This window comes from Dermochelys coriacea, chromosome 5, assembly GCF_009764565.3.
Source record: "Dermochelys coriacea isolate rDerCor1 chromosome 5, rDerCor1.pri.v4, whole genome shotgun sequence".
Lineage (NCBI taxonomy): Eukaryota > Metazoa > Chordata > Testudines > Dermochelyidae > Dermochelys > Dermochelys coriacea.
The window spans coordinates 54,549,997-54,577,622 of NC_050072.1; the positions used below are offsets into that span (position 1 = coordinate 54,549,997).

The 27,626-nt window shown below is 37.1% G+C and overlaps 1 protein-coding gene across 1 annotated transcript in view; it reads right to left on the reverse strand.

The window, feature by feature from the left end:
* Positions 1-1,990: 1,990 nt before the first annotated feature.
* Positions 1,991-27,626, reverse strand: part of EDIL3 (EGF like repeats and discoidin domains 3) — a 424,535-nt gene continuing 398,899 nt past the window's right edge. The window contains exons 10-11 of the mRNA XM_038403629.2: positions 25,521-25,676; positions 1,991-6,741 (exon numbers count right to left, since the gene is read on the reverse strand). Of these exons, the coding sequence (XP_038259557.1) occupies positions 6,592-6,741; positions 25,521-25,676 (306 nt within the window). The 3' untranslated portion in view covers positions 1,991-6,591. The remainder of the gene's footprint in view (positions 6,742-25,520; positions 25,677-27,626) is intronic.

Here is a 27,626-nt window from a genome sequence, read left to right on the forward strand (position 1 = left end):
GATTAAAATACATATTTTTGTCTTTACCAACATCGGTACTGAAGGCTACATTTTTCATAATGAAATAATATGCTGACTTTCATGTTAATCTCTCAGGTGTATTAGCCACATGTATACTAGGATGGACAGTGGTAAAGCATTATTTTTCTAAAAAGGATTATGCATTATTTTCTGTCATTAACCTTCATTTAATATCCCATGAGGAGGTACAAAAAGTTTTTCACTTCTCAGTTCTGAAGGAGCATGCTTTATGACAAAAAGAAAAGGAGTACTTGTGGCACCTTAGAGACTATTTGCAGCAGTTTACAAGGACAGTAGGAGGGGAAATAAACAAGGGGAAATAGTTTTACGTTGTGTAATGACACATCCACTCCCAGTCTTTATTCAAGCCTAAGTGCTATATGCCATCATGTGCCAGCAATGCCCCTCTGCCATGTACATTGGCCAAACTGGACAGTCTCTACGTAAAAAAATAAATGGACACAAATCAGACGTCAAGAATTATAACATTCAAAAACCAGTCAGAGAACACTTCAATCTCTTTGGTCACTCGATTACAGACCTAAAAGTGGCAATTCTTCAACAAAAAACTTCAAAAACAGATTACAACGAAAGACTGCTGAATTGGAATTAATTTGCAAACTGGATACAATTAATTTAGGCTTGAATAAAGACTGGGAGTGGATGTGTCCTTGTAAACTGCTGCAAATGGCCCACCTTGATTATCACCAAAAAAGGTAACCCCCCCCTCCACCCACTCTCCTTCTGCTAATAGCTCACCTTTCCTGATCACTCTTGTTACAGTCTGTATGGTAACACCCATTGTTTCATGTTCTCTGTGTATATAAAATCTCCCTACTATATTTTCCACTGTATGCATCCGATGAAGTGAGCTGTAGCTCACGAAAGCTTATGCTCTAATAAATTTGTTCGTCTCTAAGGTGCCACAAATACTCCTTTTCTTTTTACGGATACAGACTAACACGGCTGCTACTCTGAAACCTATCATTATGACATAAAGTTTATATTTCACATTCCTGAAAAGATGCAGTTTATAATTAAAAGCCAAATAGATTTAATATGGTAAATATTAAATTCTTTCCTGCATGCACCTACTTTCTTGCTCATTTTTGAATATTGATAGTGATATATTGCCGGTAAGCCATCACAACATCAATATGGTGGAAGACCTTTCTACTGAAAGATTATTATGCTATTAGTGTTCTGAATGTAAGTTTGCAATAGACGTAATATAATTGTTCTCCGTATGTAGCATATTATGGCTTGTATTTCCCTCCACAGAAATCATCTTTTCATCCACTGCAATACATTAAAACAAAACACATTTGTATAGAAGTATATGTCTGTAGATAGAGGCGGGTAAATAGCCAAAGTTTGAAGGTTCACTTCAGCTAGAATAAAAACACCTGAATTTGATACTTCAGCTGAATCTTTTAAATCTACAAAATTTGTAGAGAACAGCTTTTCTCAAAATATTTTGGCATTTCTACTCCCATTCTCAGGCAGAAGCATAAATGACATGGTCCACTAAACTTTTTTGAACACTAGAAACATTTCCATTCAGATTATATTTGAGTTTTGATTGAACACTCTAGTCAGTATCTTTATCTTCTTACCATTTCACTGACGCATGGATGGGAAAGTGAGGGGGAGTGATTGACACATATCTATTAAAATTTGATTTATAGGACACTAGATGGTGCCTATACATTTCCGATGCCCATCCAAACAGCAGTAAGATATGCAATTGTTAGTTTCCCTTGCACCTTTGCATTTTTTATGTAAAATAATAAAGTATTTTTAGACAATAGTTGGTTGCACCAAAGACAAACTTACCTACCACAAAGAGCCAAAGACCAAATTCAACACAATACCATATCATATCTGTATTCTGCATTCACTGTCAATCAGACTGAGAAAACTCTGGTCTTCTTCAAGGTATTTCATTATAAATGCTCCCAAAATGTACTCATTTTTCAAAAGTTTTATTGTTAAGTTTGAAGACTAGACAAGGTCATACTGGTTTTACATCATCCTACATGATTAAAGTATATACAAAACATTTGAATGTTACACAGCTTCAAAGGTTGCAAAGGTCATTGTGTCTGAGTTACTTCTGTACTTACTGACACATCAGAAGCCAGCACTGAATATTATATTTCATATTTGTTGTATAGGAAAGATACACTCATTAGTATCCCTAGTCTTCAAAACTCACACTAATTTGTATGCAGTCATTCCGAAAGAGAAAGTCAACCTAAAAATCAGAATCAGTTGACGTGATAAGCCCTTAATAGAACATAGATCAAACTAAGCTTTGTGCCTTGTTTTATTTCTCAGGCTATATAGCACATCATAGAGCTATAGAAAGGTGAAGCCAGCCTACAAATATTTAACTGGTTCAGGGTGAAATTCAATTAAGAGAACAATTGCACTCCAGTTCGGTGTCATTGTTACAATTTATATAAAAATTAAGGATTGTTTCAGAATGTTTTTCCAACCTTTCTTAGAAAGACATATTCTCTGCTCTTTTTGTGTATGGAACTCCCATTGCTTTTAAGAGCGGCAAATGGTAGAATTAGGATAGAATATGTTCCTTAGTGTCAATTAATTTTATGCAGATAAAGGGGTAAAAAAAAGTTAAAAGAAAAAATTCTTAAATGATGGGCCAAACCTGGCTCTCAGTTGCTATGTTAAATCTGAAGTAACTTCATACGAGTCAATGAAGTTATTTCAGTTTTATACAGCTATCACTTGGAGCAAAATTTGGCTCTGTGGCTATACAATGCAGTTTAAAGAAAGCTTCCTGGGAACTAAAAATCAAATGATGTCAATTGAAAAATCCCCAATACAGCATTTGAAAAGGTAAATGCATCATATATGATTCATTAATAAATCATCACAGAGCACTATCACAATGTATTGAACTTTCTCTTCAGGCTCTGAAGAATGAATTGAGGAAGGCTGACAAAAATAAACAGATGGAAAAAATCAACTCTGAAATATTATGAAATAAGAGAAAAGTCTAAATTCTGTAACATAATATTGTTTTTTTATGTGCTAGTGAAATTGAAACATAATTAATCACTGAGACAAGATAGATAAGTTCAAATCCAAACTTAAAAATGTAAAGTACTAGTAAACATATATAAATTACTTATGAACATGGCAACTAAATTAAAAAACAACACTAAAACAAATTGCTGACTTAGAGATCTAACTTTCAGAAATGGCCTCTCATTTAGTGGGCAAAGTCAGATAGAAGTCTATATGCTATTATTTATACCTACAATTAAATGCAGGTACAAATTAGTGCTCACAAAGTAGGGGGCTAAATTGAGACCCCTTTAGATATCAGGCAGAAAAAATTCAAACATTACCACCTAACAACTCTTTTGTGAAGACCCTAAAGTGCAAAACATGGGCAGTATGTAATTTAACTATATACCAGTCCCCCATTTTCCAACAGTTTTTGCTCTTTCAAAATGCCATTATGATTGACTTTCTCTTTAAAATTGTTCAATACAATTGAAGACCACTCCATATATACATCATTAAGGAATGCTGCTAACACAGTTACAGACGAGACGGTAACAGTCTAGTGGCTTTTGTTATGCAGCACAAATTTTAAAAAAAATTAACAAAAACTTAGCAGTGTTGCACAGGACCTCAACATTTCTTACACATACTTTCTTTTACCTTTAGAGGACTCTTAATTAAAATCTTTGAAAATCCATGTCTAAGCCTTACAAAATAAATACTTGTATAAATACAGCATAAGGGTTAAGTAATTTTTATTTGTTTTTAAAAATTCAAGTAATTGGAGACGTGCTGTCAAGCAAACCTCCACAAATCAGTAACACATTTTTGTTTCAAAAATTCCCCACAAAGTTTGAAGGTCTTTCAAAGTGAACTTTTCTCTTTGTGGTGAAGGAGAGATTATATGCAGGTTGTGAAATTCAAACTGTTTTGCTTTTGAAGTAAAATGTCCCCCTTTGCGGATTATGGGACAATTACTTACTTGTATGTCTGGGAAGCAGGCCCAGGTTCATATCTCAATGATGTTATAGCTTCAATAAAATGTAATGGTGACAAACAGAAATTCAGCATCATTTGTTTAAAACATGCAGCACTACATATCTATATCAGCATTTTATGAAATTAAAGTAGTGAAAATAATCAGCTATCCAATGTTCTAAACAATGTTAGTTTAGATAATTAAACCACTTCCCCACCCCAAGAATTTGAGAGCAAAGTAATAACATAATACTACTTTGCATATATCTTTATTCTGAAGAACTCAGTGCTTTACAAAGGTGAGTATCTTCATCTCCTTTTACTGTTAGGGAAACTGAGGCAGAAGTAAAGTGACTTGCCCAAAGTTGCATGAATAAGCAACTAGCTCTTGAACAGAGGTCTTTTGAGTCACAGTTTTATGCTCTACCCATACATTGCCTCACACACTTCAAGAAGGATGTGGTCATGTGAAACTTTCACAGAGAAGTAACATAATGGACACTACCCCACACACCGCTGGGAAAATGTGCAGTTGGGCTGCATCCAGCTACTACACAATAGGAGGGGGAGTAGTGGGTGTGGCCTGCCACTCCCCTCTTACAGTGCTTTGGGGTCATGTGCTATCTGTGGACTATATTCCTGACATGCCCCACTTACAGCATTTCCCTGTATAGGCTGAGTTTGTTCCTCCATGCATCAGACATGCAGCCGTTGAGCAGCTTTTGTTCTTATGCACCTGCAGACTATACCTTAGAATTGGGTCCTATCTGAATAGGATGTTGTTAAAACAATGTAACATTTTCGGAGGGACTAGAAAAGGAAATAATTCTGTGAATAATGTGATCAGATGGGTGAAATCTTGATATGGGCTTAGTTAAAAAAGCCCAGCAAGGTGGATGGGTGTGAATACACCCTTCAATTAGCATAACCTGAAAGGATAAATTAATCCCTCCACCTCACCAAGATAAAAGGGCTATGTGAGTATTGGTTTGTGTGAAGTGCCTGTGTGTGTGTGAGGGAAGGGAGCACAGAGAACAGAGACAGAGGCAAAATGGAAGAATGCCAAGCAGCAGCCTGTGAACAAAGTGTATGACTCTGGAAAAAAGCTAGAGAGAGAGAGTTTTGTGAGTGTGGTGTTGGCTAAAGAGGCTTGGAGTTGTAAGCTAAGAAACTATTCTATTGTTTCTGATTCCTCCTGCATTCGGAGAAGCAGGATCTTGTACATTCCTTCTAAATAAGAAAGATTGTGTCAAAGAAAATATCAGTCTACATAAATTTTTATTCCCAACTGGAACATCCCCAGGGGCCAGGGCCCTGAACTTCGAATAGCACTTGCTCAAAAAGGGCCAACAATGACATACAGCGAACAAACAGGGACAAATTCAGGCCTCACGTTGCTCACTGACATGCTATAGTCAGGAGGGGATGTGAAGAGCCCAACATTGACATGCTCCTCTGACACTGTTGAGTTCACATTCTGCAGGAACTTCCTGGCCAACACCATAGAGGGAACATAGCAGGGCAGTGCTGGGGCTAGGAAAAGTGAGCATCTACTCCCTGATCCCACATGCACCCTCCCTCACTAAGACTAAAGAGGCTTCTGGAATCTCTGTGGAGATTACATGCCCACCCCTGAGCAAGTCAGAACATGGGCACCTATTAATGCTGTTTTTGCAGCATAAATGTGCACCTGTGTCCATGCTAAAAGTACTTCGGCCTTGAATTTGGTCCACAGTGTCTAATCTCAGTCTTCTTGAAAAATAAAATTGCAAACTGAATTCATAAACTTTGCTTTAACAAAGTAATTAACTCCGTAATATACTGATATTAGATTTTGTTCCACATACAAATGGGTCAGTTCTTTTAAAGAAAACAATGCTAGCTAGCAATGAGATTAATGTAAAAAAGACAGCCACTATATCCACAGCATGCATAACATAAAGTAAACTGAATGGAAACAAAATGCAGTTGCATGGACTCTGTAGTTTAAATAAAAGTAATGAAAGGTAGTTTGCAACATCACAAGTACCATATACCACAGAGTATCTTCCAAAATGTGTGTCATAAATACTGACAATGTTTGATAGGCACAAGGGAAACAATATAATGCAGTCATCCCAGAGAAAACTTATTGCTAAAAGCTGCAGTATCTCTTTTTGCAAGTAAGATGACAGTGCGATTTGCAAACAATGTGTCAGCCCAGTGTTTCTAAAGCTGCAAATGATCTTTTTCATGCCGTTTCTCCTTCCTTGTAAAAAGGATGCTGCTGTTCTTTCCCTAACACACTTCAACTAGTGTGAACAACTCAGAAGAAAACGAGAAAGGTAATTGCACAGCCAAAGGGACAATACTGTAACAGATTTAAAGGGCAGAATCAGGTTGGATCCTTTAAAGGGCAGGCTTAGACCTCCTTACAAAAGACAGTTAGCAGCCTACCAAAAAGTGAGCACTTTTTCATGAAAAACCCATTCAACTTCTTACAGGTTTTGCAGTTTCTTCTACAGAGATACTTTTAGGAATATAGAGAATTGTGTTGTCAGACAGAGATCCTCTTCAGTCCTCTTCTGTGCAGCCCAACAGCTCTGACCGTAAAGTGATCCTGCCATACCATGACCAAGGGAGGATCTTTATGTGCCGTGCATAGATTGGTGGGTCAATGAGATTCTTTCTGTGTGTGTCATTGTCAAAATTTCCCTGGAAAACCTAGAACACAAAAAATAAAAATTATTATTTATGCCTGTGTTGCCCTTGGTGAATACTAGTTCATGGAAGAAAAAGAGTTGATGAAAGGACAATTTCTCAATACTGCCGCAGGGTCTTTTTCTCAGCTAGGAGCTACTCCTTGAAAGGCTTAAAAAGGTCTCCAAAAGGAACCAGGTCAATAATTGCATAAATAATACAGTTTAATTAATTAATTAGTTGATATAACAGTATTAATTAATATAACAGTATTTTAGTAAGTTTACTGTCTCCTTTGAGGGTCAGGAAAGTGCTTTTTATAATTATCATGGATACCAGAAACAGAAAACATGTCATGCTGAAATAATGTCAATTTGCCAACTGGCGAGTGTTGCATGACTGCATCAGTTTTGCTTAGAGCAAGGGTTCACAAACATTTTCCATAGTGTGGACTTTCTGCCCTCCTACTTCCAATTGCTGGACTGTCTCTCTTTCTATTCATAACGTCCCTCTGGCCACTACAGCACTACAATTGCCTACATGAAAAATTAATATTAAGAAAGTAATGTATTTCTAGCATCTTTGAATGTGATTTCGCAGTTGGACATAAGGTAGTGAACCAGCATCATGTGACCAACCAACTCTTTGTGGACCACTATAAGTGTTCCATGGGCCACTAGTATTTCATCAACCACAGTTTCAGAACCTCTGGCTAGCTGGGGTTGTACCCCAAGAAGTGATGCAGCAATCTGATGTAGTACAGCCCAACTGGCAAATGCCAGCATTGCCAAATGCAAGAGTTCAAAAACCAGAAGACAAACCAAACCCAATTCCAACTTAAAGTTCACACTGTATGTGTTCCTGCTAACATGTTCCAATCCTGTACATGTGCTCTGTGGCACCCTCTACTGTAGCACTATGTTCTGTAAAGAGCAGGAAACTTATAAGAAAACATGTCCAGAGGCTGAAGAAATACAGAGACATAGATATAGAAGTAGGAGAGATAAGGAGGGCAAAGGCAAGGGGAAGAGGCAGAAGGTGGACCAAGCATGGGGCTGAGTAACAGGAGGAGGATTGTGAGAGGCAGGTTTAAAGTGCTTTGATGGGAGAATTTAACTGTATCTGAAGCGATTAAGGTCTTGTCACTTGGTGTCAAGGTTCCTTCCCCACTCTGAACTCTAGGGTACAGATGTGGGGACCTGCATGAAAACCTCCTAAGCTTACTTTTATCAGCTTAGGTTAAAACTTCCCCAAGGTACAAACTATTTTACCTTTTGCCCTTGGACTTCCACTGCCACCATCAAACGTCCGGGTTTATTTTTTAGAAAGCGTTGTTTGGAAACATCTTTCCCCCAGAAAATCCTCACCAAAACCTGGCAGCCCCCTGCCTGGGGAAGGCTTGATAAAAATCCTCACCAATTTGCATAGGTGACCACAGACCCAAACCCTTGGATCTTAAGAACAATGAAAAAAACATTCAATTTCTTACAAGAAGAATTTTAATATAAGAAAAGGTAAAAAGAATCACCTCTGTAAATTCAGGATGGTAAATACCTTACAGGGTAATTAGATTCAAAACATAGAGAATCCCTCTAGGCAAAACCTTAAGTTACAAAAAAGACACAAAGACAGGAATATCCATTCTATTCAGCACAGCTTAATTTTCTCAGCCATTTAAAGAAATCATAATCTAACGCATATCTAGCTAGATTACTTACTAAATTCTAAAACTCCATTCCTGTTCTGTCACTGGCAAAAGCACCACCCAGACAGACACAGACCCTTTCTTTTTCCCTCCCTCCAGCTTTGAAAGTATCTTGTCTCCTCATTGATCATTTTGGTCAGGTGCCAGCGAGGTTATCCTAGCTTCTTAACCCTTTACAGGTTAAAGGGTTTTTCCTCTGGCCAGGAGGGATTTTAAAGGTGTTTACCCTTCCCTTTATTTTTATGATACTTGGCCTTTTGAGTCAAGAGCCTCTTGATTCTTTCTGAGGGGACTGAGTCAAGGTATAGAGGAGAAATTTGATAATAGGGATTAAAATTTAGTAAGATTGTAGGGTGAAAGTTTACCCCAAATTCACAAATTAAGAAGGTGAAACTACCAGTTAAGTCAGTGGGAAATGAGCTAACTAACTCCAGGGATAAATTTGATCTTTAGCCATCTACAGGATGAGCCATTGTTATATTTATTTCTATTTACGGTACTTACATGGTCACCTCTGCCATAATATCTGAGGGTTTCACAATCTATAATGTATTTATCCTCACAACACCTCTGTAAGTACTATACTCCCCATTTCACAGATGGGAAACAGCAAATAGAGACTAGGGTAGGGGTGGGCAAACCTTTTGGCCTGAGGGCCACATCAGGGTTCCGAAACTGTATGGAGGGCAGATGTAGTGTATTAAATTGCTCCCCATTGGAATGTACTGCTTTTGGTGTACTACTTACGACTGCCAGTCCTGATGCTCCGTGAGTAGCAAATTCCTACTGGGAACAATTTAATACACTACACCTGTCGGCTCTTGCAGCCGTGATGCCCAGCAGGAGTTTGCAGCCCGCTGCCCAGAGCGCTGGCAACATGGCGAGCGGAGGCTGCGGAGGAGGGTTGGGGGCTAGCCTTCCCAGCTGGGAGCTCAAGTGCCAAGCAGGATGATCATGCAGGCCAGTTTGCCCACCTGTGGACTAAGGGCTAGATTTTAAAGGTATTTAGGCACCAATGTGGACACAAGAACAAATGGGTATAAACTGGCCACTAGGAAGTTTAGACTTGAAATCAGGCGAAGGTTTTTAACCATCAGAGGAGTGAAGTTTTGGAATAGCCTTCCAAGGGAAGCAGTGGGGGCAAAAGATCTATCTGGTTTTAAGATTCTACTTGATAAGTTTATGGAGGAGATGGTATGATGAGATAATGGGATTTTGGTAAGTAATTGATCTTTAAATATTCAGGGTAAACAGGACTAATCCCCTGAGATGGGATATTAGTGAATGGAATCTGAGTTACCCAGGAAAGAATTTTCTGTAGTATCTGGCTGGTGAATCTTGCCCATATGCTCAGGGTTTAGCTGATTGCCATATTTGGGGTCAGGAAGGAATTTTCCTCCAGGGCAGATTGTAGAGGCCCTGGAGGTTTTTTGCCTTCCTCTGTAGCATGGGGCATGGTTGACTTGAGGGAGGCTTCTCTGCTCCTTGAAGTCTTTGAACCATGATTTAAGGACTTCAATAGCTCAGACATAGGTGAGGTTTTTCATAGGAGTGGGTGGGTGAGATTCTGTGGCCTGCGCTGTGCAGGAGGTCAGACTAGATGACCAGAATGGTCCCTTCTGACCTTCGTATCTATGAATCTATGAATCTATAAAGATACAGGTGGGCATTTAGTAGGATTTTCAGAAGCACCTAGGTACCTACTCCCATTGAAATCAATAGGAATTAGGTGCCTGGGCACTTCTGAAATTCCTACTAAATTTCCACCTGTATATTTAGGTACTTAAATACCTTTAAACAATGGCCCTAAGGTCACACAAGAGTCTGTGGCGGTGCCGAGAATTGAATCTGGCTTTACGAAGTACGAGGTAAGCATCCTGACTGTTGGATTATCCATCCCTCTGGTTAGCCTAGTCATCTCATTAATCATTAGTTATTAGTAATCATTTTAAAAGTTTCAACTTGAATTCAAGATAGGTGCATGTTAATTATTCTTTTCAAATACAAGGATACTCTGACAGAACTTGATCCTGCTCCTATTACATTTAAAATATTTCACACATTTTTTCTTTTTATATTGCAGTTTTTCTCTTTATATTAGGGTTCAAATGCTAAATGCTAGCCATTGAGGATGGGATTTTAAAAAGTGCCTAAGTGATTTAGGAATACGAGTCCCACTGACTCAACATAGTACTTGAGCTCTGAATTCACCTAGGCGCTTTTGAAAATCCCATCCTGAATTCCCCCAAGTCCTTCTTCTCATCCATCTAATATTAAACTGTAAAAATAAGACTGAAATGTCAAGCACATATTTCAGTCCACTCCATGGGTGAAATCATGGAGCCACTGAAATTAATGGGAGTCTTAATATTGACTTCAGTCACCCCAGAACTACCTGTTACAAATGGCTTTGGTCTGCAGCAATTGACTGATCTTACCCATGGGCTAATCTGCTGCCTTGCTCTAAAGTTGTATCAAAATTACTAACATTTTAAAATTAAATATCTTTTTTGACTTAGCATTTTTGGCATACCTTGGATGTTGAGATAAATTTGGTAAATCATATTGTTTCACACAGTAGGACATTACTGAAGAGGAGCTGATATTTTATTTCATCACTAGTGAGTACATCTTGGACATACAACCAATTTTGCTGAAAATTCACTGTTGATCAAAATCTCAACTTCTACTGTCAAAGAACAGTCAGGAAATGAAAAAAATGGTATTGGTTAGTGAAAAAAAGCTATGACTGAGTCAAAAAGTCTGAATACTGTGCAGCTCACATATGATGGGTTTCTGTTTTGTTTTGTTTTGAGCTAGGGTAAACCAATATGTAAATCAATATATTGTCTCTAGTTTGTGTTAAAAAAGTATAGTATTTTTCCTTAAGTCACAATAGCCACAAGTTCATTTTAAAGATTGGGATTTTTTTTTGTTGGCAAGATGAGAAAGATATTTTAAGAAGGAATTTTCAGCATATTTTGAAGTTCTTCATTCCCTTCAAACTTTGACAAATTCACTTTTTGTGTTCACCTGAACACCGGGCAAAAGGTAGAAAAGCAATATTTTTTGGCTTTTCAGTGTCTTATAAAAAATGAAATAATGGTTTTAGTTCTATTCCTACTGGGCAGGTACTTCTATGACAACTGGCACTCAGGCCATGTCTACACTTACCAGTAGATCAGCTCTGCTGCAATGGATGCAGCATGTCTAGTGAAGCCCTCCTAAATCGACAGCAGAGCGCTTTCTGGTCAATTCTGGTACTCTACCTCTCTGAAAAGAGTAATGAAAGTCAATGGGAGAGCATTTCCCATTGACACAGTGCAGTGTAGACACTGAAGTCAACCTAAGCCACATCGATTCTGTTATGTTATTCACGTAATGTGAATTACACGTAGTGTAACTTAAGTTAACTTACCACGGTAGTATGCACAAGAAGTTTTAACAGAGATGCCAAAGACTGAATGCCTGGGGGACTAAACTACCCTCTCAGCCCTAAAGGTGGTCTGTTCATGCAAAATATTTAGAAAATAGCATAAGAAAATCTACACTGCTTTCCATGCTGTATATATCCCTTGAACATAAAACATCCTTTTGAAGTTCTATCAATCTGGCACCCTGAATAAGAATGGCCATACTGGGTCAAAACAAAGGTTCATCTAGCCCAGTATCCTGTCTCCTGACAGTGCCCATTGCCAGGTGTCCCAGAGAGAATGAACAGAACAAGAAAGCATCAAGTGATCCATCCCCTGTCACCCATTCCCAGCTTCTGGCAAACAGATAAACTTGATATGATAAATGATAAATTTGAATGGTAAACTTCCCTTCCATCCTCTTCATGGAAGATAAATTTGCCTTATAAAGTGGAACCTAGTTACTATAGAGATAGGCACATTGCAAGTGCATGTGTAGTTAAAATAGATTACATTAGACTAGAGAGATAGACTACTGAGAAAACAACACTAAGGGCTATGAAAAATATATTTATCATAGGAAACCATTCATAGACTGAATGCAGTATTGATTAGATAAATCAGCTAGAACGTTGGAATAACAAGATTGCTTCTGATTTTAAGTTTCTTTCATGGCATTGTAACATGGTATAAGGCAAGCTTGATGAACAAATGTTGCACTGTGGCAAAAAAGGCCTCAAAACTTTCAAGCTATAGCTAACAATGGTACTAGCATTACTCCTATAGTTTTGCACCCTACTGAAGAATTAAATAAGCTAACAATGATAGAAGACAGATGAAAAATAATATTTTCTTGCAATTTTTAAAAAGTTTTCTGCAAAATATTGGTTGAAATGTCAAGATATTTTACCCAGCGCTGATGGTTATCAAGTATAAAAAACACTGCAAAAATTTCACACCACAGAGCTGATGAAAAAATTAGTTTTTTTACTGTGGAAGATGTAGATCACAAGGTAAAATGAACTATAGATCTGATCCTGAAAGGACCTTTGTACCTGCAGAATGCTGCACCAATGAGGAGCCCACTGAAAACAAAGGGGTCTGTGCTGGTGCGTAGGTCCACCCATGCAGATCTCCATGCAAAATTGGGGTAAAAGAAAAATGTATTAAATTAAAACAAAAAGACATCTAATTCTTAATTAGATGAGAGCAGTATAATTGACCAACAATAGGGAAATAAGAGTTCAGGAAGTTCTTTTTCTAGTTCATTGGCATGTTTGCTTGTAATTGGAGCAAAAATAATATGTTCAAGTCTGGAGTGCAGAACATTTTGCAGCTTATACAGAAGCCATCTCCAAGGCTATTTTTTGATTTGCTAGTTCACATTAAAGTGTGGCAAATCTGGAATTCATCTTAGTTCATCTTCATTCAAGTTCCATTGATAAGCAATTAATTTGTTGAGATGGACCAAGACAAATACCTTTAGGGAAAGATTTTTGTCTTTAAATGACTGAGGTTTTGGCAGCATGTATGGATGAAGCCATCATAAAAGGTAATGATCCCACAGCAAATTTACTTTGCTGTTCCATTAGCTCTGCCATAATCTCATAGAAAATGCATTGTGGGAAAATTATACCTCAACCTAACTCAACTAATACAAAACACAAAACCTTGAGAATATAGATCAGGGATCTTAGAGACTAACAAATTTATTTGAGCATAAGCTTTTGTGAGCTACAGCTCACTTCATTGGATGCATTCAATCTAACAAATTTATTTGAGCATACGCTTTTGTGAGTGGGAAGCGGTGCGCGCCGAGGGATGTGCTGGCCGCCGCTTCCCGCAGCCCCCATTGGCCTGGAGCGGCGAACCATGGCCAGTGGGAGCTGCGATCGGCCGAACCTGAAGACGCGGCAGGTAAACAAATCAGCCCAGTCCGCCAGGGGGCTTACCCTGGTGGGCCGCATGTCAAAGGTTGCCGATCCCTGATATAGATGGAATGAGAAATTCACATCGAAGTTATCAAATATCCCCAAAGACTCTACTTTAACAGTCAAAAGTATGGCTTTTGGTTATATTTAACAACCTTTGTTATCTAAAGGCCAAGTATTCAAAATTGGGTGTGTAAAGCTGGACAACTAAATCCATTTTTATGCACCTAAAAAAAAAAGTGGCCTCATTTTCAGAAATGCCAAGTACCCACAGCTCCTCCTGACTTCTTTGGCAGTTGTGGGTGTACAGTTCTTCTGAAAATCATATTTAGATGCACAGTTATGGATTTATGTTCTTGGCAACCAAATTTGAGAATTTTAGTCAATGTTTGTTTCAAATGACTATTGACAATTATGGCACCACTGTTTGACATATTCAAAAATTTAAATTTTCAACCAGAACAACATCCTATACACATCCTTCACACTGTTTCACAAAATTCTCTGTGTATGAGCCAGAGACCACTGAAGTCAAAAGAAGTTTTCTATTGACTTCAAAGGACTTAGGACCTGTGCCCTCTATTAGGGAAAAAGAAGGAAAGACAAATTGTGTTCTGGCTTCCACAACCTTTGATTTCCTCTCAAAATTTTCTGTCAGCCACATGAGAAAAACTTCAACAAAATAATTTGTAATACTGTGCTTTAATTGTTATGGGTGGGTGAACTTTTTAAAACTTCTTAACTTAATAACTTTTCATGTTCTTTTATCCAGATTTTTCCACTCTTACTCATGCTGAAGAGTAGTTAACTCCGCAAATAGTCCAAGTGAGATCAGTGTGGCTCCTTATGGATTAAAGTATTATTTAGTATGGATAATGGTAGCAGAACTTGGCCTTTGTGAAATGTAACGTATCTGGCAGTGGCATACAATATGACAACATGAAAGACAGCTGCTCTAACAAGGACACATGCAATTATGTGAGAGAGTATGTGCGAGTATACTGAATGTGTATCTGGCTCCTGTGTATCCTGGCCCTTCAGAGCTGAAAAACAGGACTCAGCAGCTGTTAAAATTGTGCACAAAAGGTCCAGTATGACAACTTATTTTATAATTGGAATCTACTCAAATGAGACTAAAAACCTGGAAAATAGAGCATGGGATGCTCTGCTTGAATAAAATGATGTTGTTGTTTTTTTTACCGTAAAATGTGTCCTTTATCTATAACTGGGGTATACAATTAAGTTGCCTTGCTTTCAGCAGTTACTGAAATTTTCAATAGAGTTAACAATGTTGTTATGGCACAAACAACATATCTAAATACTGAAAATGTAAGATGACTCCTTTTTAAAAGCTAAACCTATGACAAAACTTAATAATTTAGAAGAAATGTCTAGATAAAAAATAAACTGGAAAAAACTGAATTATATCTAAATAATGTATTGTGAATAGTTTATGCTCTATTCTTAAGCTCTGAGCTAGTATCTGTTTTATGGGACACATCAGCCTCAGGCAACCTTTGAATAGGCAGTTGCAGTGGGAGGGAATGTTTGTGTTTGAATGTCAGTGAATGTGCAGAAAAAACAGGTGTGCATGGATTCTAACTCCCCACAGAAGACCTTTCTGGATTACATGTCAGGTATAAATCTAAATTAGAATAAAGTGGTGGCTTGGTCATAAAAATCAAGATTTTTTAAAAAAAATTCTAGGCACCGTTATATTTATGATGCTGGGAAAAGAAGAGAGACTAAAAATTGACAATCAGTCCGCAAAACAAGGTTGTTGTTAATATATTGACTATTGCAATATTTCCGTGCTAAGCAAAATATCTGATATATACCCTCTATTGGAAATGCATCCTTGCTTGGATTAAATTTAGCTAAAAAGAAAATTTTGGTGCTGCCTCTATTTAGAGTCCATTGTTGGCACCCCACAGTGTTTACAGGGGAAGGTGGCACCAGCTTCTCCAGTAAAGAATCCGGATGGGTAGCATCAGCCAGAGTCTGGAGGATCAGTTACATTGATAGGAAGATCATTTCAAGATACTCCTCAATTGTTCGTTGTCCGCAGTTCCTCTTCCATTTGAAGACTGGCAGAAAGTGTGGTAGTGCCACCTTCCTTCAAAGAAGAGATCTGGATTGCAGTCCATTAGCTGAAGTCTAGGTAGGTACCAGGGGTTTGTAACATTACCCATGAGTTGCGGAAGGCAGATGAGAGTATTGTTGAACTGGGGCTGCATAGGCTCTTCCAAGGCCATCTGGAGCACAACTATAATCCCCAGTGACTGGAAGGAGGAGGATATTCTGCCTCTGTTCAAAAAGGGTGATAAGGCTGAATATAGCAACTATTGAGGTATTACTGTGTTGCTGGTCACAGAGAAAGTCTTCACTTCAATATTAATATCTTGACTCAATGATGCACTTAGAGGCAAAGGTCAGGATACTCAGTGCAGCTTTAGAGCTGGTTGTTCTACTGCTGACTAGGTCTTTGCACTGAGACAGGCAACTGAATCCTTGCTTGGATTCAATTTAGCTAAAAAGAAAATTTTGCACTGAGACAGGCAACTGAATGCAGAAAGCATGTGCAACACTTCATAGACTTCCTTGTGGCCTTTGATTCAATGCATTGAGCAAGTTTGTGGGATCAAAATTCCTAGGTTCATAGCATAATTGATAGAAGAGCTCTATAATGGAACAGAGAGCTGTGTATGAGTCAATGGCAGATATATGGTGTGGTTTCCTATCTCCACAGGAGTTTGACAAGGCTGTGTTCTGTTACCATCATTGTTCAATGTTGCACTGATTGATTGATGGATAAGTTGAGGAGCAGCTGCCTATCGTCTTGACCTGAATATCATTCTACTTCAAGATCTCAAATACATTGATGACATTGCTAGCTGTTTGGTGAATCGCCGAAGCTGATGGCCATTCTGGTCAGGCAAGAAGCTCTTTGGTCTGCTTATTAATCCAGATAAAAGTAAGCTCCTGGCCATTACCATGAAGCAGCCTCCAGCTCCAGATTACAACGAGCTCAGTATTAACCTGTCTGCATAGGATACTGAGCAGGTGGCAACTGTCAAATATTTGGGAAGCATCACAGGCAGTAATGGAGAATGCTTGAAAGCTGTGGACACTTGTGTAGCACCTGCTGCTGCCATGTTTCAGATCCTTCAATGGCCTCTGTCAGGGCACTGTGACATAAAACTTGCTATGAAACTGCAGATCTAGAGAACTATGCTTATATAAACTCTATTGTACTGAAGTGATGCTGAGGAAGGCTAAAGAACACTGGATTGATGATTTTGATTCTCGTCATCTTCATCAGGTGCTTCATATCAAGTGGCAGAGCAAGATCGGAAATGAGGATATTTAAAGCTGAATCCAGCACTGGTTCAGTTTCAGTGGTTTTCTTGGTTTGGACAAATTAGAATGGAAGACCAACAAATTCTGAAGCCACTACAAGGAATGCCACTACACGTTCGGCAACCACATGGATGCCAAAAGCTTCGGTGGCACAATAAGATTGCCAGTGATGGACATAAACTGAATGGGAAATTAATTAATTAATACATAAGTAACCCCTTACGCAACTGAGGAAGACAAAAACATGACTTTCCAAAAATTATGAAGTATCATCACCTTCTTTAATAACTATTTAAGCTAATTATTTAATTTCAAAAGACTATTTTAACTAAAAACTTTTATATAAAGAGCAAGAGTATTTGGAATTTTTAAAAGTGGAATTTCATTTCCTGTTAAACCCTAATAAAACTGAAGAAATATTTCAGAAAATGGACTGAATAAAAACAATTTTAAAACGATAACTTTAAAGATTATCTGAGGCTTTCTAGCCACAAAAGAACAAAGGCAATTAGAAGTGTGTGGCATATGCATGAAGTATACTGAATATTCAGGACCTGAAGGTATCATCAAAAACAACCCATGAAGGCATGGAGCCAGTGAAAGGATTACAGCAATCAACTATGAATCTAAACAAGACTGAAATTTTATGAAAATAGGAAGCAGAAGAGTATAAAATTCTGAAGTGAGCACCCATCACTCCCTGTCTCTGCTACCCTGTTCAAGCACTCCTCAACTCATCCTGTGCATCTCTACAAGCAAGCTTCCACAAACAGCTAAGAAGACAAAGAAGAGAACAGACACACAGCAGCAACAATAAAATGCAACCTTCCAGCCCAGATGACAACCAAGACTTCATCATAGTAAGATGGAAGTAGCCAAAAGCACTACCAAGGGATTAGGTTTGAAAATGCTTGGAATGACTTTATTGGAGTAGTGAAATTTATATAGAATCTAGACCCATAATAATTTTAGGAAATAAGACCTTGGTCTTGGCTTACCATAAGAAAAGTGCCCCACCAAAGGCTCGGTTAATTCTCAAAAGTGTAATCTTTGTTGAAAGCTCTCCACAAAGAAGCACATGAAAGACACTGTCAGACGTAACCAGTTAGTCATTTGTGTTGTTTTCTTTAATGCTGTATTTTTCTTTCTTTAATAATAAAATAGCCATGGTTAATAATTGTAATTATTTTGCTTGGTTTTAATTGCAATATTAATTGAAGGTATGCAAAAACCCCATGACTAAAATGGCAGGGCCCTTTTCTCTTGGTAAATTGTGACCAATGTCTTATTTCCCCAAATAATTATGAGCCCAGACTTGATGTCTCATAGGAAAATAGAAACTGTTCATGGGTGAGCAAAATAATTTTGTTTACAGGTGGATTCTGCCAGGTTATCATTGATGACGTAAAACAATTTATAAAATAAACAATCTTAACTAAATCCTAGGGAACCAAAGAAAGAGTTTTAAAGCAGTTAATTAGAAGAAGTAGTCAGTGAAGAAGTTGTCTTAAAACAAGCCAATTAGCAAATAATAAGAATCTTAAATAAATTAAATATAATCATTTCTATGATTATCAATGTTTAGCCCCCATCTCCTCTCCATAAATACGTGATCTGACCATTTCGTGATTAATGAGAGAAACTGTTAATATCTTAAGTTACAACAGTGGGAGTTGCATCCCTGAATTGTCAATAAGAAGCATAATTAGAGTGGGATACTGTTTCTTGTTTCTCTAGACTAAATATTTTTAGTAATTTTGGGGATAAAACTACCTGGTGCTTAATAACATATAGATTCATAGATACTAAGGTCAGAAGGGACCATTCTGATCATCTAGTCCGACCTCCTGCACAACGCAGGCCACAGAATCTCACCCACCCACCTACGAAAAACCTCATCTATGTCTGAGCTATTGAAGTCCTCAAATCATGGTTTAAAGACTTCAAGGAGCAGAGAATCCTTCAGCAAGTGACCCATGCCCCATGCTACAGAGGAAGGCGAAAAACCTCCAGGGCCTCTCCAATCTGCCCTGGAGGAAAATTCCTTCCCGATCCCAAATATGGCAATCAGCTAAACCCTGAGCATATGGGCAAGATTCACCAGCCAGATACTACAGAAAATTCTTTCCTGGGTAACTCAGATCCCATTCATCTAATATCCCCTCTCAGGGGATTAGTCCTATTTACCCTGAATATTTAAAGATCAATTACTTACCAAAATCCCATTATCCCATCATTCCATCTCCTCCATAAACTTATTGAGTAGAATCTTAAAACCAGATAGATCTTTTGCCCCCACTGCTTCCCTTGGAAGGCTATTCCAAAACTTCATTCCTCTGATGGTTAGAAACCTTCGTCTAATTTCAAGTCTAAACTTCCTGGTGGCCAGTTTATACCCATTTGTTCTTGTGTCCACATTGGTGCCCCTTTCCATACCACATGCCAAATGAAAATAAATGTTTTTTTAAAAAACTTTGCTTTACATTTGCTGTTGTCACTAATCAACAATGCACTGGAATTTTAAACCTAGAGAATTTTGAAAAACGAAAACCGGAGTGCCTGAAAAGTTCTCTAATAGTCTCACAGCTTTGGTATTAACTATTATACTATACCTAAGCAAATCAAGTACTGAATTTGAAAATGCGTAAAATATTGTTAAAATGTGTCCATAATCTGTATTTTATGCAAAAAGAGACTGTGATAAATCTATCAATATGAGTATTAAAATAATTATATATTTGATGAAAGAAAATTAAGCAAAATAATTACCAAAAATGGGCCAATTTTTTAAAAAATATAATAGCATCTCATTTCACACTTGCAATTAGCCTCTGCAATCAGTTGATAAAAAGATTGACTAGAAGTGTAAATTATACCATTTATATTGCAAACTACTTGATTTGCCCACAATTGGGCCTACATTTAAATATTATAATCTCTGTCTGCAATTAATTGTTCCTGCAATTTCTGATCAGGATTGACAGTGCCAAATTCTGGGTGTAAATTTCAAAGCTGAACTGAGGCTCCTTTAAAAGTGTGGCCCTTTACATATTATCAAGAAAAATGCAATCTTTAGACCTCCATTTGACATTACAATTGCCTCTGGATATCTACAGCATGGAAGGCAATTTAAAAATCACATTCAAAACGTGATTTAAAAAAAAATTAATCTGCTCATATAAGTGGCCTTGCCATAAGAGATATAGTAAGCTACTGACCTCTAGCTGAGAAAAACAAGGTAACTATTTTACTCCAGTTGTTAATCTAAAATACACTTTCTTCACACATGTAGGTTGCTTAAGCTTCAGTAATTCCTGACTGCAGGGAAAACATTAATATATTCCAGACGTTTCATTCTAACTATTTACAATGATTAAGAAAGGCATATTTTTAAATATACTTTTTTTCCAGTATCCTTTAGTTTGCAGCTCTAGATGAGCTCCGTGTAGGTTTAAACAGAGATGACTGGCAGTTAAAATGGCAGAAGCCAGACAGAAGCAGCAGCGGTTACTATTCTTGCTTTCACAGGTTTTCCATTTAAAAGTGTGCTTCACTGAAAACTAAAGCTAAAAACCCCACATTTCCTTCTCTTTGAAACATCTAATTTATTTAATTTTGAATTTACTGAAGATATATTCTGCAGATACTGCATTTATAAATATGAAAAGCTGATGTTTTTCCTTGTAAAAAAACACCTTGATCCATGAAGAGTCAGAAGGGAACACCACTAGGAATCAGTGTAATTGCAATGAGATCCGCTGGCAATTTAATGACTGATCCTGCAAGTGGCTGAATGTGAAAGGAGATGATCAGCACTTTACATATACATTGAATGTATATATATTTTAACGGGTTTTAGATCTATAATTTATTCATCAATAAAGTGTCAAATTTTGTTTGAGGCTCAAGAGTAGGTCTCCCTTGGAGACTGTGTTCCCTTTTCCTCCATTTTCTGGCATTAGTTTTTCTTCCTAAGACATTGGACCATTGAAAAGCCAGTTGGCAGGGGAAGACACTAGGACTGTGTAGATTTCCTGAAATAGTAAATAAAAGTTAGATAACTGAGCATCTGAAAAATGATAGCAGGAGGCTACAAATCACCAGTAATGGGAAGCAAAAATCTATGGGGACTCTCAAAGAATGTGGCAATCTTATCCCACTCAGGATAAGTTCACATCAAGACTATCATAACGCTATCAGGCCATGGTAGAAAAAAGGGAAACATCAGTAAGTTTTGCTTTGTGCAGTAAAGCATCCTTGAAAATATTTATACATTTAGGGCCAAATCCTGTGAACATCCTCAAAATTGGTTCTTTTGCAACGGCTGTTCCCAATCTCAGGAAGAGGATTCTGTTTTTGTTCCAAACTCTTTCTCTTCTGTTTTCTCCCCCCTGCTCCCCGCCGCCTGAGTGCTGCTCAGTATTTCTTGATGGTGTCTCTTTCTGTGCCACCAAGGAGCAAAGTTAGGGTAAGCTTGAAAATATGTTCTCTTTTTCACTGTAATGAATGTAGTACTTTGTGATGAGTCGTTTGGTCTCTGGAAGACATTTCCTTTTTTTTAATGCAAAGGTTATAAACTAATATGAGTATGAAGTACTAATGTTGGTAACTGTCAGATATTCTGGATACATTTATGGTACATCCAGGAAAGGTGAAATTATTGTTTCCTATTTTTACCTGACAACCAATTATACTAAACACACATCCATAATCACAGCTGTCAGTACCTTTTCAATTTTATTACTACAATGGCAGATTTTGCTTTTACTATCTGGAGTCTTGGAATTTATGGCAAAAGAAAGTCACTACAGGATAAAACCACTGAGATCTGCCATCTTGTTCTCAATACTGTCAAATAATATTTGAGAGAGAGAGACTTAGAACAATATGGGCCAGATTATGATACCCTACTCATGCTGAGTGAATAGAACCTTTCAATTAATTGAAATAAATGGATCTACCCAAGAGGCAAGCTACCACTAATTCCCTGTCAGCAAAACTGTCCATATGGATATACCATATTTTGTATCATAAGCTTCTTTATAGAATGCAAAAACTGAAAATACAATTGATATGTGTGAGGTATGCTTATGGTTCTTTTTATTAAAAAAAGTTCGAAGAATAATAAACACAAGTGGAAACATTTAATACCCTGAAAAGAAACACAACAATTGTTGAAAACATTCAAACCTTGAGGCAACAGTTATTTTAACTGCTAGAATAAGACATTTTGCTAACCATTTGGAACCTAAATATATGCTATAAATGGCCATTAGTGTATCTATGTTCCAATTATCCATAACCCAAGAGAATGTTTTAATAAATAATTTCCATTTGTCTGCATTTTTAAAAAATGATTCCCATAAGCGGTGTAAGTTCTGTAAACAACTCCATAATAAAAATTTGACCATGCTATTAATTCAGCTGTTTGCAGCCTCCAGTGTCAAGTCAATGTTCACTGAACAACATTCGAAATAAAAAAAAAAGAGAAATTAAATATGTATGTATAAATCAATCACTAAACCTACTTTTGAACACCTGTGGGGAAACAGACCTCCAAATTGATGCAAAAATGGTAATTTGGTAATTATAATAACATATCATTTTGATCATTCCAAACCTGAATAGATTATTGCCTTTACTGAATTTTAGAACATATTTATAATTATTTGTATACATACAATGCTTGGAAAACAAAAGCATACATGCTTTTATTTATGGCTGCTTACTTTATTAAATTAAAAGTTTGAACTAATTGAAAAAACTCCTAGGAAATCTGTTTTCTCCAGATAAATGATAGGCACAAAAAGCATCACATCAAGGAGAATGCCTCTTCCTTGGCCATAAATCTGTACTTATCATTTCTAGGTCCAATTCCACAGACTCGCGAATGCAGCTTTATAATGTCTATTTTGCTTTAATATTCTATATAGTTTGAATTTTATATTATCTTAGAAAGATATATCTAAATATTAGTTATTGCTATTTGTCCCATGCATAGACTATGTGTTTAGAGTTTTAACTGAGAATTGTGGGTGAATCTACTGTAGGATATTAAACTGAAGCTTCTAAAGTTACACATTTTTAAAACAGCCGGTCTAGTGAACTTGCATCCAAGAGTTTTAAAGAAGCAGGCTGAGGCACTCGCTGGACAATTAATGTTGATTTTTAATGAGTCATGGAGCACTACCGAAGATCCACAAGACTGGAAGAAAGCTAAAGTTGTGCCAGTTTTTAAAAAGGCTAAATGGGATGACCCAGGTAATCATAGGCTTGTCCTTCAGGCTGACATCAGTCCCAGACAAGATAATGTAATAAGTGCAAATAAACCTGGGTTTATGGAAAATAGATTCTGTCAAACTATCCTGATATGTTTTTTTTATGACAATACAAGTTTGGTTAATAAACACAATAATCTTGATGTAATTTACTTAGACTTCTGAAAGGTGTTTGACTGCACAACATTCTGATTAAAAAAACTAGAATGTTATAAAATTAAAGAGAATGGTCTCTTCAATCTAGCAAAGAAAGGTATAACACCATCCAATGGCTGGAAGTTGAAGCTAGACAAATTCAGGCTGGAAATAAGTGTTAAAATTTTGACAACAAGGGTAATTAACTATTAGAACAATTTACCAAGGATCATGGTGGATTCTCCATTACTAACCATTTTAAAATCAAGATCAGATGTTTTTTTCTAGAAGATATGCTCCAGGAATTATTTTTGGGACATTCTATGGCTTATGTTGTACAGGAGGACAGAGAGGATGACCACAGTGGTTCCTGCACTATAATGGATAGAATCTATGAATCTAGATTGTAATCTGGGGAACTGTCTGGTTAAAAGGGAAACAACCATAGGAATGTCTTCTCAAAAAGTAGGTTACCACCACCTTGTTAAGGGATGTGAATATATTATTTTCTACAATGTGAAAGCAAAATGATATGTGGTACCTGGTTTTTCAAGGCAATAAATGCTGACTCAGGAGTCTTTGGTTACCCCTTCCCTCTCTCCTCTCCCCTCCCCTCCCTCCTGTTTCCCACTTACAAAGATTTCTGGAAATATGCTTTGTGACACTGATTTCTTTTATAAAGTCTAAAGTCTTCATTTGTTTAACTTTAAGAAAAATGTGTATAGTGGTGAAATTTTTTGATTACTTCTAAGCTTATGTTTCAATTTAAAAGTGAAAACCTGTTTATTTGTTCACTAAATGCTTAAGATGGAAAAACTTCTTTTGTGATGTTCTTTGGCAAATGTTTTGCATCTAAATGCAATCATCTAAAATAACAATTTACAATACCACTACCGTGTGAGTAGTAATATGTTTTATGTACCAATATAGAATCAAGTGACCTTGCTAAAACTGTTTACTAATATAAGATGCTATTTGAGCATCAACTATTTATATTGATTTGGGAATTAATTAGTTATCTGCATTGCTTAGGTAACTTTCTTACCAAACTCACAAAGACAACAATTATCTCTTCAAGGATCATTAAGAAGACACACGATGATTTTTTTGATGACCACTTGAGTTTAAGACTCTCTTTAAGAATTTTTAAATACACTATTTTGAAAGCTCAGACTTGCATAGAAAATAGGAATGTGAGTGACTTATGAGTATCTTCCTTGTTTTTGATAGTGTTGTCCCCTAAGGAAGGGATCACCTCACGGGACTAATATAGTGGGGATCATATCCCTGGAGTAGTATGGAGAGAAACAATTATTAAAATTTGACCTGTCAATTCTTTTTTCTCTAGATTATGTTGATATAAAATTACATGGCACTCAACACCTTAAAACACCCCTTTCTCTAACATCCGCCATTAACATTTGCAAAAGGAAGAGTTCTGGATTTAATTTATTTTAAAGCATATTAAGACCGCTGATGCAATATTAATGCATATGGGTGGGTATCTGATATCCTAGAATGATTAATTACCAGAAAAATCAACTCAGAGCCATTAGGTACAAAGGCACATTAAAAAAAGTATTTATTTTTTTCAAAATAGCTAGCACATTTTATCATATGCTTATCAAAATCTTAGCAGGGTTGCTGTTCTCAAAAACACAAACAAGCTACTTTTTATATGTATTTTACTGCAGAGTTCAAAAGAGAAATAATTTCAATAAATGGAGAACTGTAAAGTTTTATGTCCCGCATCTAATAGCTTTGGATCTGGCACATTGCATTGATATGTACGATATTATAGTATCAGTGAATGTCATTGTGATATATGATTCCTTTCTATTCACCTTGACTTTTATCTGTGGAACTCTAGGCATATAGATCCACATAAAACAGACAGTACATATTAACCTGCAGGCTACCAGCACTGAGGTTACTACTTTCTGTAAATGCAACCCAAATATCAATTGCCTCATTATCTTACCTTATCCTTTTTTTGTTTTTCATCCTGGTAGATGGACCAGTGCTCCCCATCATTACTGTAAGCAAGTTTATAAGAGCCCACAAACTGTACATGACCAAAATCTTTAGCTCCTTGAGTAATTATGCCAGTCACTTTTGTAGGAACAAGGAGGTCAATCTATAAACAAACAAATAAATAAGACAGTCAAACATAGTTGTAATATTTTAAATTCAGCAACTGACTTTGTGTCACACAAAAACATAAAGATACATTCTTGATCATGTCATATCAGCTATAATGCCCAAGAGCACAAACTAATTCAGGAAAGCCTTGAGTTTTGTAGAGAAACCAACTCAAAATTGTTTAAGCGGATTTCCAAAATGACTTCTAACTTACAATAGCCTACTTAGACCAGTATTTTCCAAGATCTGGAATATACATATTGGATTGGCTTTACAAGAATCATACATCTTGGATAGGGCTTCCATTCCTAATAAAGAGATTCTAGAATTACTAGTGCATTATTTCTCCAGTCCTGATTTTCAGTATTCATATGCTTCTACAACCTCAAAGTTAGGATTTCCACACAATCATGGATTGTTACATGACATGTGCTGTTTGGGCATGTTGTTTGTTTTGTGATGCATGTGAGTGTATAATTACAGTCTACATTCTCTATTTCCTGGAGCTGCTTATGGGTTCCTCCTGTGTGGAACTTTAATATTAGTTCTTCCCCCACTCCACCCTCAGCTCTCAAACTAGGGGCCAGATCATCAGCTGGTATAATTTGGTCTGGTTCCATTGACTTCAGTGAAGCTACATATATTTGCACCTGCTGAAGGCCTGGGAATTTCTAAAATGGTTTTGGCACTTTAACTGCATCTATTGCACAAAATATACTTACCCCCATGAATTTTAGTTTTTGCTCCAGGTTAAATTATTTACATATTTATCCTCATACTTTTTAAGTAGCAAATGCATTTTTTTCTTACAAAATAGTCTCAAATTGGATATCTGTGACACTCCAATACCAGAGGGCAAGGGGCTCTCTGGTACATAGCAGCGTGTCTCAGCTGGTCTTAGCAGCTCTGTGCACCCTACACATTGTTGTAATGATATTTATTTAAAAGGATCTTGGAAAAGTAACGCACTGATTATTCGCAAAAAGAAAAGGAGGACTTGTGGCACCTTAGAGACTAACAAATTTATTAGAGCATAAGCTTTCGTGAGCTACAGCTCACTTCATGAAGTGAGCTGTAGCTCACGAAAGCTTATGCTCTAATAAATTTGTTAGTCTCTAAGGTGCCACAAGTCCTCCTTTTCTTTTTGCGAATACAGACTAACACGGCTGCTACTCTGAAACCTGTCACTGATTATTAATATTCTTGTGTGATGTAAGTATGGTTAACATGGAAAAAACCTACAAAGATGCGTTGGAACTGTGTTCCTCAATTGTGTTTGGCAGACAGTGCTATGGGTGCTGGAACTAGAGGTGCTAGGGGTGTTGCTGCACTCCCTGGCTTCAAGTGGTTTCCATCATATACTGTGTTTACAGTTTAGTTCAATGGTTCTCAGCATCCCCACTATACAAATTGTTCTGCACCCCTGGACAGTGCCTAAGCCCAGCTGGTCCTAGAACCTGGTTCCACAGGCTTGATTGTGTTTCCAATGTAAATTAAGCAAGGTGTGACCTAAGACAAAAAAAAGCATATTTACATGCAAAGTAAACAAAGCTATCAGGTAGGCAAGTTGGGGAAGATGACCACTTAATCTCCATGGGGGATAGAGACTGCACCCCCCAGGAGGCCTTCCTGCCTCTTCAAACAGGGTTAATAAACTTTGGGAAGATATATGAGAAAGCAAAAGCCATTTATAAAGAAATAAAGTGCTCTATGTTGGATCCTGGCTGAAGACTGGCCAGCCATGCTGGAGGAATGACTGTGGTGAGAAAACTACTTTGAACAGAAGACTCTAGTTTGTTAAATTGGACTTTAGTCTTAGAAGCAGAGTTTTACTTTTGTTTGTTTGTTTGTAATCTTTTATATTTCTGTCCCTTCTACTTGGGTATCACTTAAATCTGTGTGCTAGTTTTAATAAATCAATTCAGTGATGTGTATTGAAGTGGAG